The 13,364-nt window shown below is 43.0% G+C and overlaps 1 protein-coding gene across 1 annotated transcript in view; it reads left to right on the top strand.

The window, feature by feature from the left end:
- SLC25A20 (solute carrier family 25 member 20) overlaps positions 1-12,514 on the top strand; it is a 29,941-nt gene extending 17,427 nt beyond the window's left edge. Inside the window, exons 5-9 of the mRNA XM_032867996.1 lie at positions 9,280-9,397; positions 10,092-10,164; positions 10,535-10,644; positions 11,127-11,251; positions 11,910-12,514. Coding sequence (XP_032723887.1) covers positions 9,280-9,397; positions 10,092-10,164; positions 10,535-10,644; positions 11,127-11,251; positions 11,910-11,972 — 489 coding nt within the window. The 3' untranslated portion in view covers positions 11,973-12,514. The remainder of the gene's footprint in view (positions 1-9,279; positions 9,398-10,091; positions 10,165-10,534; positions 10,645-11,126; positions 11,252-11,909) is intronic.
- Positions 12,515-13,364: the final 850 nt, after the last annotated feature.

Here is a 13,364-nt window from a genome sequence, read left to right as displayed (position 1 = left end):
CCTGAGCCGAAGGCAGTTGTTTAACTAACTGAGCAACTCAGGCGCCCCCAGAAGTTTTTCTAAGAAAATAAGTTTTCATTTCTCTGGGATAAATGCCCAAGAGTACAAATTGAGTCATATGGTAGCTGCATGTTTAGTTTTTAAAGAAACTGCCAAACTGTTGCTTAGTTTTTTATATTTTATATTCCTGCCAGCAATGAATGAGTGGTCCAGTTTCTCTGCATCCTTGCCAACGTTTAGTGCTGTCACTATGTTTAATTTTAGCCATCCTGATAGGTGTGTAGTAATATCTCATTTTAATTTGTATTTACCTAACAGCTGAAGATGTTGAACATCTTTTCAATGCTTATTTGCTGTGTATCCTCTTAGGTGAAATGTCTGTTCATGTTTTTGTCCGTTTTCTAATTGAATTTTTTTTTATTGCATTTTGAGAGAGTCCTTTATTCTAGATACTAGTCGTTTGACATATACATGATTTGCAAATATTTTCTCCCAGTTTATAGTTTGTCTTTTCATCCTCTTAACAGAGTCTCTCTTTCTCTTTTAAGATTTTATTTATTTATTTGACAGAGAGAGATCACAACCAGGCAGAGAGGCAGGCAGAGAAAGAGGGGGAAGCAGGCTCCCCACTGAGCAAAGAGCCTGATGCGGGGCTCGATCCTAGGACCCTGAGATCATGACTTGAACTGAAGGAGGCTTTAACCTTCGGCTTTAACCCACTTTAACCCACTGAGCCACCCAGGTGCCCCAACAGAGTCTCTTTTTAAAAAGATTTTATTCATTTGTTTTATTTGAGAGAGAGAGAGAAGAGTGAGAGTGAGAGAAAGAGAGAGAGAGAGCATGTGCTTGAGCAAGGGGAGGGACAGAGGGAGAGGCAGAGAGAATCCCAAGCAGACTCTGCACTGAGTGTGGAGCCCCATGTGGGGCTGGATCCTAAGATCCCAAGATCATGACCTGAGCTGAAGTCAGGTGCCCCCAAATTAAAATTGTTTGCTCAAATTACTCTCTTAAGGGGCACCTGGGTAGCTCAGCTGGTTAGGCACCCAACTCTTGGTTTTGGCTCAGGTCGTGATTGTCAGGTGTTGACATCGAGCCCTGTGCAGCCCTGCCCATTGGGCTCTGTGCTCAGTGGGAAGTCTGCTTGATATTCTCTCCCTCTCCCTTTTCCCCTCCCCAATTCGTGCTCTATCTTTCCCTCAAATAAATAAATAACATTTTTTTAAAGATTCTATTTATTTATTTGACAGAGAGAGGAGAGACACAGCATGAGAGGAAACACAAGGTGGGGGGTGGGAGAGGGAGAAACAGGCTTCCTGCCGAGCAGGGAGCCCAATGCGGGGCTCGATCCCAGGATCCTGGGATCATGACCAGAGCCAAAGGCAGACACTTAATGACTGAGCCACCCAGGTACCCCTCAAATAAATAAATCTTTAAAAAAAATCAATTGGGCATATTTGTGTGCATACTCTTTTGTTCTGTATTTTCTTTCATTGATTTTATGTGTTTATCCCTCCACTAATACTACAGTCTTGATTAATACAGGCATATACTAAGTCTTAAAATTTAGTAGTCTGATCCCTCCAACTTTATTCTTTAAAAAAACAAACTTGTTCTGGCTATTCTTTTTCCTTTGTATTTTCATATAAACTTTAGGATGATCTAGAAAATTAAGGGGCATCTGGGTGGCTCAGTAGATTAAGCGTCTGCCTTCAACTTGGGTCATGGTCCCTCCTGGGGTTGAGTTCCATGTGGGGCTCCTAGGAAGGGAGTCTGCTTCTCCCTCTGCCTCTCCCTCCTGGCTTGTGCTAGCTTGCTTTCTGTCTCTCTCAAATAAATAAAATCTTTTCTTTTTTTAGATTTTATTTATTTATTTGACAGACAGAGATCACAAGTAGGCAGAGAGGCAGACAGAGAGAGAGGGGGAAGCAGGTTCCCTGCTGAGCAGAGCACCAGATGTGGGGCATGATCCCAGGACCCTGAGACCATGACCTGAGCTGAAGGCAGAGGCTTTAACCCACTGAGCCACCCATGCACCCCTCAAATAAATAAAAATCTTAAAAAAAAAAAATTGGGAAAAATCTTGCTAAGACTTATGTTAAATCTATAGGCCATTTTGGATGGAATTGACTCTTATTACTTTGAGTCTTCCAATCCATGGACATAGTGTATCTTTCCATTTATTTAGAACTTTAAATTTCTTTCATCAGCACTATGTAATTTTCAGCCTATTAGTCCTGTACGTGTTTTCTTATATTAGTTCCGAAGTCTTCTCTCTTTTTTGACTTTGAAAAATTGCACTGTGAATGGTACTGTAATTTTAACTTTGTTATCTATGTGTTCATGGCTAGTTTATAGAAATACAGTTAATTTTTGTATGTTAATCTTATGTCCTGTGACCTTCCTGAATCCCTTGTTAGTTCTAGGGTTTTTTTTTTTTTTTTAATAGGATCAGTGAGATTTCTTTTTTTATTTTATTTTAAGATTTTATTTATTTATTTGACAGACAGAGATCACAAGTAGGCAGAGAGGCAGGCAGAGATAGAGGGGGAAGCAGGCTCCCTGCTGAGCAGAGAGCCCGATGTGGGGCTCTCAGTGAGATTTCTTATGTATAGAGTCATGTCATTTGCAAATAGGGAGTTTTATTTCCTCATTTCTGATCTGTTTAACCTTTATTTCCTTATTTCACTGGCTAGAACTTGTAGAACTATGTTGAATAAGAATGACAAGAATGGACATTTTTGCCTTGTCCCCACTCTTATAGAGAAGTATTCATTATTTCATTATTAAATATGTTAGATGTATTTTTTTTTTGTAGATACTCTTTATCAAGTTGAGAAGTTTACCTTCTTTTACTCTTTTTTTCTGAGAATTTTATCATGAATGGATATTGACTTTTGTCAGATACTTTTCTGCATTGATTGATGTAATCACAATGTGGTTTTTCTTTAACCTGTTAACTTTGCATTACTGGAACAAACCCACCAACCTGAACATGTTGTATGATTCTTTTTGTATATTGCTGAATTCTATTTACTTATGTTTTGTTAAAGATTTTTACAACTATAGTCATGAAAGATTATTAGTCTGTCATTTTTTTTCTGTATTATTTTATCTGGTTTTGGTTTCAGGATAATATTATTTTCATAAAAAGAATTAGGAAGTGTTCCCCCTTCTGTTTTTGGAGGAAGATTGTATAGAATTGGTGTTAATTCTTTAAATATTTGATAGAATTTTATGATGAAACCATCTAGGCTTAGGGATTTGGGGAGGTGTTTTAAAATTATGAATCCAATTTTCTTAATAGTTACAGGGCTATTCAAATTCCTTACTTCATGTTGGGCAAATTGTGGTAGTTTATGTTTTTGTTTTTTCATCTCTGTTGTCAAATTTGTCTGTGTAGAGTTGTTTGTAGCATTCCCTTATCATCCTTTTGATGTCTACAGGGTCTGTGGTGATATCTTCTGTTTTATTCCTGGTATGGTAATTTGTGATTTTTCTTTCTTTTTTGTCAGCTTCACTAGAGGTTTGTTAATGTTTTTGATTCTTTCGAGAAAACAACTCTTTGTTTTATTGATTTCCTCAACTCTTTTTCTGTTTTCTATTACATTGGTTTCTGCTCATATCTTGATTATTTCCTTCCTTTTGCTTGTTTTTGGTTTAGTTTGCTTTTCTTTTTTTTTTTTTTTAAGATTATTTATTTATTTGACAGACAGAGATCACAAGTAGGCAGAGAGGCAGGCACAGAGAGAGAGAGAGGGAAGCAGGCTCCCCACTGAGCAGAGAGCCCGATGCGGGGCTCGATCCCAGCACCCCGGGACCACGACCCGAGCCGAAGGCAGAGGCCCAACCCACTGAGGCACCCAGGCGCCCCTAGTTTGCTTTTCTTTTTGAAGGGTTTTTTAGGTGAGAGCTTAGATGGTTGATTTGAGTCTTTTCCTCTTTTCTAATGTATGCAGTCAGTGCTAATGGCTTTCCTCTTAGCAGTGCTTTAGTTGTGTCTCACAAACACACACACACACATATATGTGTGTGTGTATTTTTAAAAATTTATTTACTTATTTAAGTAATCTCTGTACCCAGCATAGGAGTCAGACTCACAACCCCGAGATCAGCAGTTGCATGCTTTCCCATCTGAGCCAGCCAGGCACTTCTAACTTATGTATTAATTGCCAATTAGTTCAGTGTGTTTTCTAATTTCCTTTGAGACTTCCTTTTTGAATTATTTAGAAAAGTTTTGTTTAATTTCCAAGTATTGGAGATTATTGATTTCTAGTTTAAGCCCATTGTGATCAGAAGACATAACTCTGTATTATTTAAAATCTTTTAAAGTTCTTGAAGCTTGTTTTATGCCTGTGGTCTATCCGGTATGTTCCATGGACACTTGATTTTTAGTGTATGTGCTGCAGAAGTGAGTACTCCATGGACACTTGAAAGGAATGTATATTCTGCTCTCATTTGGTGGAGGGTTCTGTAAATGTCAGTTAGATCCTGTTGGTTGATGGTATTGAGTTCTTCTCTATCTTTGCTGGTTTTCAGTCTTTTTGTTTTACCAGTTTGTTGATAGAGGGAGTTGAAATCTCCAAGTATAATTGCTGGTTTGTCTATTTCTCCTTTTAGTGCTATCAGTTTTGTTGCACGTCATTTGTAGATTTCTTGTTTGTTACATACACATTTTGGATTGCTGTGTCTTCTTGGTAGCTTGACCCTTTTATTACTATATAATGTCCCTCATAGTATCATTATGCAACATCCTGTAATTTTGCTTACTATGTTCTTGCTTCCTTCCCTGATGTTTCAGGGTTCCTTCTTTCATTTTTCTGTGTAGGACACTTCCTTTCACTATTTTTGGGGGGCAGATATTCTTTTGGGGTAGGTCTTCTTTTGGTAATAGATTCTTAGTTCTCCTTTATCTAAGAATGCCTGATTTCCCATTTATTTCTTAAGTATATTTTTGCTAGACGTAGGATTCTGAGTTGACAATTCTTTTCTTTCAGTACCTGGAAGATACTGTGCCATTTCTTTCTATCATCCCTAGTTTCTGTGGTCTTTCTGATTGTTTAGGTAAGGTGTCATTTTCCTCTAGCTGATCTTAAGATTTTTTCTTTTTTTTTTTTTTTTTTAGATGGGAGGAAGGGCAGAGGCAGAGGGAGAGAGAGAATCTTAAGCGGGGCTTAATGCAGTGCTCGATCTCACAACCCTGAGATAAGCTGAGCCAAAAATCAAAAGTCAGATGCTTAACTGAATGCTTAACTGACTGAGCTACCCAGGCACCCCAAGAATTTTTTCTGTATCTTTAGTTTTCAGAAGTTCATTTTTGATGTGTCATTGCATGCACTTACTTGGGTTTTTTCTGTTTAGTATTTGCTCAGCTTCTTGAATCTGTGTGTATGTTTTGCCACATTGAGAAAGTTTTAGGAACCTTTTGGCAATGATTTCTTCAAGTACCTTTTCAGTCCTGTTGTCTTTTCTTCTCTCCTTCTGGGACCCCGAGGCCACAAATACTAGATTTTTTTTGTTATAGTCACACAAGTCTTGAGGTTCTGTTTCGGTCTGTTTTCTTCCTGTTGTTCAGACTGGGTATTTTCCATTGTGTTTTCCAGTGTTTTTTTTCTCTCTTGCCTCTGTTCTGCTCTTTTTTTTTTTTTTTTTTTTAAGATTTTATTTATTTATTTGAGAGAGGGAAAGAATGAGGGGGGTGGGGCAGAGGGAGAGGGAGAAGCAGACTCACTGCTGAGCAGGGAGCTGGAGGTGGGGCTCAATTTAGGGCTCAATCCCAGGACTCCTAGAGCTGAAGGCAGATGCTTGACCAACTGAGCCACACAGGCGCACCTCTGTTCTGCTCCTGAGCGAGCCATCCACTGAGCTTTTTATTTTGGTTATGTTTTTCTTTTTCCCTTTTTTTTTTTTTCCCAGTTGTATTTTTCAATTATATGGTTTCCATTTGGTTCTTCCTTACATCTTCTATTTCCGTGCTAAGACTTTATTTGTTTGGTGTGCCTTTCCATATTTTCATTTGTTTCAAGCATATTTTTACTTATTGAAGGATTTTTACCATGGCTGCTTTAAAATCTTTGTCAGATAAACAAACAAAAACCCAAAACAAAACAAATATTTGTCAGATAACAGTAACATCTCTGTTATCTGTTGCTTGTCTTTTTCTTTTCAGTTTGAGGTCTAGCTGGTTTGGGGTATGATGAGTGATTTTCAATTGAAACCTGGTTATTTGCATGTTATGTAAATAACGTATTTTCTATTTTAGCTGGCTTTTTCCAGCAGGAAAGGGAAGAATGCTGCCTTGTTATTGCCAGGTGGAGATAGAAGTGTTGGTTCCCGACTTGGCCTCTGTTGGCACCTCAGGGTGGGGCACTTCTTTTTACTGCTGGGTGGGTGTGGGAGTTCCAGCGTCTCCACTGACCCCATCCGATAGGAGGGTGCTGGTTACTGGCTGTCAGGGATGAAAGTCCTGGTTCCCTACCTGGCCTTCTCCGACTCCACCCTGACAGCATGTTGGGTGCCTTGTTAGAGCCCTGCAAGGGTGGAAGTCCAAGTTCCGCACTTGGTGTTTGCTGGTGCAGTTTTGTTTTATGGTGTATGGCTAGAGTTGAGTGTTTATTGTCTAAAACGTTTTTTATCTTTCTAAGCTGACCCTTTCTTGGTCCTTTGTCTAGAGAACACAGGCTTTTGTTGGGGCTTCTTTCTGGTCTATGCTTGTTCGCATTCCTGGATTGCCAGTTTCCTCAGCCCCAGATCTGAGATATATCAGAAAGAAAATCCAAGGAACTCACCACCAAGTCATTCCTCAAGTTCAGAGTCTCCTAGCCAGTCTCTCTTTTTCTTTGGACTTTCAGAGTCTTCTCATTTTTGCTTTAAAAATAAAGTCTAGGGTTTTTGATAGCTCTTTCTGCCCACGGGTCCTGATTCATGCTTTAATAAAACCACCTTTTTTGCCCCCCCCAAAATTAAATAAAAATAACATCTGGGTTTTTTTGTTGCACTTTAGCAGGGAGAATTTATATTTCCAACTCAGGCTTTTCCTGAACTCCATACTAGTTTATCCAACATTTCCATTTGGATGCTAATAGGCACCTCAGTGTCATCATGTGCAAAAATGAGCTCCTAGTCTTCTCCAATAACTGCTCCACCTACAATCTTCTCCACATCAGTTGTGGCAACCATACTTCTAGTTGTTCAGCTCTAAATCACAGGAGTCATCCGAGATGCCTCTCTTTTCTCACCATTCATGTCCTATCTATTGAACAGTTAAGCTTACTTTCAGCGCATGCCAGGTCTATCCCTTCTCATCCCTCCATTTGCAGCCACATTGCTCCAGGTCACCTTCATCACATAACAGTGAGAAGATTCTCACAATAAGATATCAATTCCATACCGATCCTCTTTGGCCCCCACGTCACCGTGAGTCAGCTCCAGTGTCCTCTGGTCACATGGGTCTCCTTGCTGTTCCTCAGACATACCAGATTTACATGTGCCCAGATCATTGGGGGAAGTTATATTTTATTTTATTTATTTTATTTTATTTTATTTATTTTTAAGATTTTATGTATTTATTTGACAGACAGAGATCACAAGTAGGCAGAGAGGCAGGCAGAGAAAGAGAGGGAAGCAGGCTATCCGCCGAGCAGAGAGCCCAGTGCGGGGCTCGATCCCAGGACCCTGGGATCATGACCCGAGCCGAAGGCAGAGGCTTTAACCCACTGAGCCACCCAGGCGCCCCCATGGGGAAGTTATTTATTTATTTATTTATTTTTTTAAAGATTTTATTTGTTTATTTGACAGAGAAAGATTACAAGTAGGCAGAGAGGCAGGCAGAGAGAGAGAGAGGGAAGCAGGCTCCCTGATGAGCAGAGAGCCCGATGCGGGACTCGATCCCAGGACCCTGAGATCATGACCTGAGCTGAAGGCAGAGGCTTAACCCACTGAGCCACCCAGGCGCCCGGGAAGTTATATTTTAAAAAGCCATTACTATTTGATTGACATTGTCTTAAATTTATTATTTTTAGAAAAATTAAAGTCTTTCCAAGGAAAAACTTTCCTAACCAGAATGATGACTCTATTCATCTCTCTCTCTCTCTTTTTTTTTTTTAATGTTCCTTGGAGTGCTTTAGAGTTTTATTTATGCAAATCCTATTACTGTTTGATGCACATATATTTTATTGCTATTTAGGATAGGATTCCTTCAGGCTCTCTGCTCGGCAGGGAGCCTACTTCCCTTCTTCTCTCTCTGCCTGCCTCTCTGCCTATTTGTGATCTCTGTCCGCCAAATAAATAAATAAAATCTTAAAAAAAATAAAGAATATCTTTAGAATAGGATTCCTCCGCATTATTTTCAAATTGTTATTGCTGGTATGTAGGAAAATTATTGAACTTCTATGTTTATTTCATGTTTCTCCTTGGAACTGTTAAGGCTTAACTCTCCACTTTTTTTTTTTTAAAGATTTTATTTATTTATTTGACAGATAGAGATCACAAGTAGGCAGAGACAGGCAGAGAGAGAGAGAGGAGGAAGCAGGCTCTCCAATGAGCCGAGTGCCCGGTATGAGGCTCAATCCCAGGACCCTGAGATCATGATCTGAGCCGACGGCAGAGGCCTTAACCCACTGAGCCACCCAGGTGCCCCTTAACTCTCCAGCTTTAATTATTCTTTGGTTGATGCCTATGTGTGTTGTGATTCCTCTTGGCTCTGTACTCGCTGTGGATCTTGTGTGGGGTTCTTTGTCTCAGATCTTTTCTGGAATTACCCCTGCCTGCCTTACTCAAGCTCTTGTGTCTTAGGGCCTGGATCCCTGAGACTGGTATGGGGACCTCTCCTTGCTCCCCGGCTCTGCACAGGATCTGTGTCGTGGCACTTAGAGCTCTGAACAGCTCTTTCCTGTTCACCTTTCCTTGACCAAGCTTCCCAATCTCTGAGAGCTTGGGATGGATTTGGTGCTCAATGGATATTTGTTGAAGGAATAAATGAACGACCTTCCAACTGGCTTTATCAGGAATGCTCTTGTATTTGAGAGAGTTCCTCCACATATTTTCCAGCTCCTCTGTTGACTTTTTTCTTGTGTGTGGATACTTTGTGATATTTTCATTTAACCTTATTTCCCCGTGATTTCCACCAATATTCTATGTTCCAAATAACTAGCAGTTTGACAGGGCAGTCTTTCATTGGTCTAATAATGAACACTCCCACACTCACCTTGTAATCTGTAACCTGCTGAGCCTGTGACTCTGATGTCGCTGCTACTGACTTGATGACTTTTTCCTCCCTCTCAGATTCAGGCTTCTTTGGGAGAAACCAAGTACAGTGGGGCCTTGGACTGTGCCAAGAAGCTATACCAGGAATCTGGGATCCGAGGCATCTACAAAGGGACAGTGCTTACCCTAATGCGAGGTAACCTTCTAGGTTCTCCACCTGAGAAGAGGTCACCTTGCGGGGGGAGCTCATCTGAGGAGGGCTTGCCACAGAGGGTCTTACCTGTATCCCCGGATTAGCCTTGGCATTGTACAGGCTACTTCTGACTGGCGTGGTGTGTCCTGTTTTTTGGGCAGTATCACCCCTGGCCAGCATGGACACAAATGAGGATGGGAGGACCTGTATCCTTTTGGCAGGCTGGCCCTCAAGAATGCAACTCAAGATAGTGCCAGTTACAGGGGAGTGGCTAGTAGATAGCAGTCGTGGCTGGAGGGATGAGGGACAGTGGGGCTCTCCCTGGTTTCAAGAGGCATGTGCTGCTGGGGTGGCAGTCAGAGAGGCAGACACAGCCTCACCCCTGTCCTGCTGTAGCTGTTTGGAGGAAGGCCAGAGGCTATCTGTAGTTGTAACATGGAGTGGGCGTGTCCATGGGGACTACTCAGAGGGGACTTGGAAGGTGAAGTGATATTGCATGTGTGTGTGCTCATTCACACCAGTGCTTGCCCCAAAGCAGCATCTAATTACTGCAAAATGATTACTGCACATAGGAGGTGCGGCTGAGGAACTTCCCAGGAAACCTTGAAAGGGCCAGCACCAAGCTTGGCTCTTCTAAGTTCTAGAAATCCATGAGGATTTTATATTCTTTAATTCGCTTCTTTCTTGCCTCTAACAGATGTTCCAGCCAGCGGGATGTATTTCATGACATATGAGTGGCTGAAAAATATCTTGACGCCAGAGGGAAAGAGGTGAGGAGAACAGAAGAACGCAGAGGCCACTTTGCTCGGTCATGGGTTTGTTGCCCTTTACTGTGAGTGGGTCTGAAGGCAAAGTGGGGCTTGCTTCTGGCTCCATGTCCACTTTCCTGTCCTTGCTGCTGAGACCCAGCTAACACTGCTTACTCTGTACTTCACCTGCTGGAGGAAGTATATGAAACAAGTTCATGAAACCTCCTCCAAGGAGTGGCAGCTACCATGTCACAGGAGCCCTGACCTTGGACCTCCTCCCTCTGGCCAGGCTCTCCCTCGGTGAAACTGCCCCATCTGCCAAGGTGGGGGATGGTTCGAATGCCTTGCTCACAGCCCTTTTCTGACTGGGGCTGCGGTTGTTATTCTGCAGTGTCAGTGAGCTCAGTGTGCCTCGGATCCTGGTGGCTGGGGGCATCGCAGGGATCTTCAACTGGGCTGTGGCAATCCCCCCGGACGTGCTCAAGTCCCGCTTCCAGACTGGTTAGTGGAGGGTAGTGGGGTAGATGGGGGTGGACTGGGTACCAGAACTGGCTGCCCCTGGGGTGTGAGCTTTTAGGGCCCTGGAGATACTCTCCACAGCAGCACCCAGCAGCTCTCTGACCAACATTTTCCCTTACAGTCATTTGTGTCCTAGGAACCCTAGATTCATTTCCTTTTGGCCAGAACACAAAATAGGTGAGATAAGCAGTCAGATCAACTCTGCTGCCTTCCCATGAGCAGAAGGACTCTTACGTTCTTCACTTTTCCTCTCCACTCCCTCAGCATCAGTAATCCAGACATTGTATGTTTATCCCAAGGTGAATGGTGTTGTCTGTGGACTGGTCCCAGATGACCTGGAGGGTGTCCTCTTCCTGATGCAGTGACCTAGCAGGAAGACTTGATTATGGAACTGTCCCCGTATAGGTTACTATAGGCAGGTCAGGAAACTTCCTAAAGCCTTAACAGTTGGATTCCACCCACAGCACCTCCTGGAAAATACCCTAATGGTTTCAGAGATGTACTGAGAGAGCTGATCCAGAACGAAGGAGTCACATCCTTGTATAAGGGGTTCAATGCGGTGATGATCCGAGCCTTTCCAGCCAATGCGGTGAGTGGAAGGCAGGGGCTATGCTTTCCCTTCAGGGCTTAGAGCAGGTTCCTAGGTCTAGATGGGCTGACTTTTGCTTATTCCTAGGATTGGATTGGGGGCTCAGTTTTCCCCAAATCCCACCCTCAGCCAGAGCCTCCTTATTTGCTTCTTTTCCTGAAGCTTCAGGAGGAGTTGTCTTGGGATTCTTTGAGGGGAGGGGCTTTTTTTTTTTTTTTTAAGATTTTATTTATTCATTTGAGAGAAAGAAGAGAGCACAAACAGGGGGAGGGGCAAAGGGAGAGGGGGGAAGCAGACTTCCTGCTGAGCTGGGAGCCTGACATGGGGCTTGATCCCAGGGTTTAGAGATCATAGCTGGAACCCAAGGCAGATGCTCAACGATCTGAGCCCCTCAGGTGCCCCATGAGGGGAGGGGTTTTAATCTCCTGACTTGGTCATCAGAAGTGGATAGTTGTGAGACATGGATTTTCTTCCCCTCCCAGGAATATGAAAGCACAGCTTGATTCCCTGACCTGGGGTGGGAACGAAGTTGGGGAGGGATTCTGATAAAGTCACGGAAGGGTTCTGGTCCTGACAGGGTCAGCCAAGCATGGTGCTGGGGTCTTTGTGATAGTCCCAACTCCTGCTAGCTTTTTTCTTCCTTCTAACCCCTTCTCAGGCCTGTTTCCTTGGCTTTGAAGTTGCCATGAAGTTCCTTAATTGGGCCACCCCCAACTTATGAAGCTGAAGGCTGCTCAAGGCTTCTGGAAGATGGAAGCTATCATAGAGGAGAAGCTGTGGGCAGGACTAGGCAGTCCTGAAGGCAAAGGGAGGGGAATGGTGGGATCAGAACTCTGTACATGGACTTGTTGAGACCATTGCCTTAATGACATCCTCTACCTGGTATAACTTGGTGTGCCATTTTGAAACTTGAATTTACTCATGTCAATTTAAGGGATCTCAAGAGGATTTAGAGGTGGAGTAAGTAGCTTCTAGACCAGATACCACCTATGGTCAGAGAGCTATCTACTGGTGGACTACAGGCCCTACTACACCCAAAATACTACTCAAGAAGGAGAGAATCTCAGCTTCTCACTGGAGACACTATGCATGTTTTCAACCAGCTGACCAAGAGTTGGTGTTGTCTTCAATCCCTACCCAGGAACACCCACCAGATTTCCAGGGTTATCACTTAATTCTGGCCTGCACATGGGGATGTGGACTTGAAGGCCACATCTCTCTGTCCAAGTGGACTAAGCAAATGTGCCTAGGGGCGGATAGCCTGTTAACCTGTTAACAGGTTGAGTTTTTCTTTCTAATGCATGCAAGTAATCAAAGCTAAAACTACAGTAGCCTAATTTCCCAGGAGTAGATGTAGAGCTTTCCCTCCTACACAGTGAGGAGGGTTTTGAATCAACAGTTCTAGCCTGCTGAGATAAGTGACAAAACCTGGGGTGTAGGAAAGGCTCTTTTCACACACTCTTTTCTCATGAGAGCGCCCTATTTTAACAAGAAACAATAAATATTGTTTCTAATTTTTGCATTGTGTGAAATTATTTTGATTCTGGGTCATTTCAGCAGGCAGCCTGTGGCTTTGGTGGAAGTTGTCAGGGATCTGGTATCCTTCTTGGTGGCTCCAGGCAGGGGATTTAGGAGGAGGAAGAGGAGGAAGTTTAGGCTAGCCCAGCCTTCCCTGACTGTCCTAGCAGCAACTGCCTGATGGGGAAGTGGTTGATTGCTTGATTGCTAACTACTCCCATAGCCCTCAGTACAAGCCTGCAGCCCTTCCTTTCACTCTTTCACCTCTCTGCCCTGAGCTAACAGAGAGTTGATTGTTCTAAAAGCCAGAAGCAACCCTGACTTGTCATATGAGTTTGGGGGTCACTGTGATCTGATGTCACCAGCCAGGCTTTGCTAATTAGGCTGTTGGTGATGCACAGGTACATCCAGAGGTGGTAAGGGAGCCAAGTTAATTTGTCCTTGTCTGGTGGCTGGCGAGGCTACCAGAGCTGGGCTTCTCTGGCATTGTCCCACCTGGCAGTCACAGTTACAGTTCTGCTGGTACGTCCCACCTTGCCGTAGCTGCACAGAGACCCTGGGACTTTGGCTTTAGTGCCATGACTCTGCATAAGGG

Source organism: Lontra canadensis, unplaced genomic scaffold (genome assembly GCF_010015895.1).
Source record: "Lontra canadensis isolate GAN:19392208 unplaced genomic scaffold, GSC_riverotter_1.0 scaffold35, whole genome shotgun sequence".
NCBI classification, from domain to species: domain Eukaryota; kingdom Metazoa; phylum Chordata; class Mammalia; order Carnivora; family Mustelidae; genus Lontra; species Lontra canadensis.
This window is presented reverse-complemented; position numbering and strand designations above follow the sequence as displayed.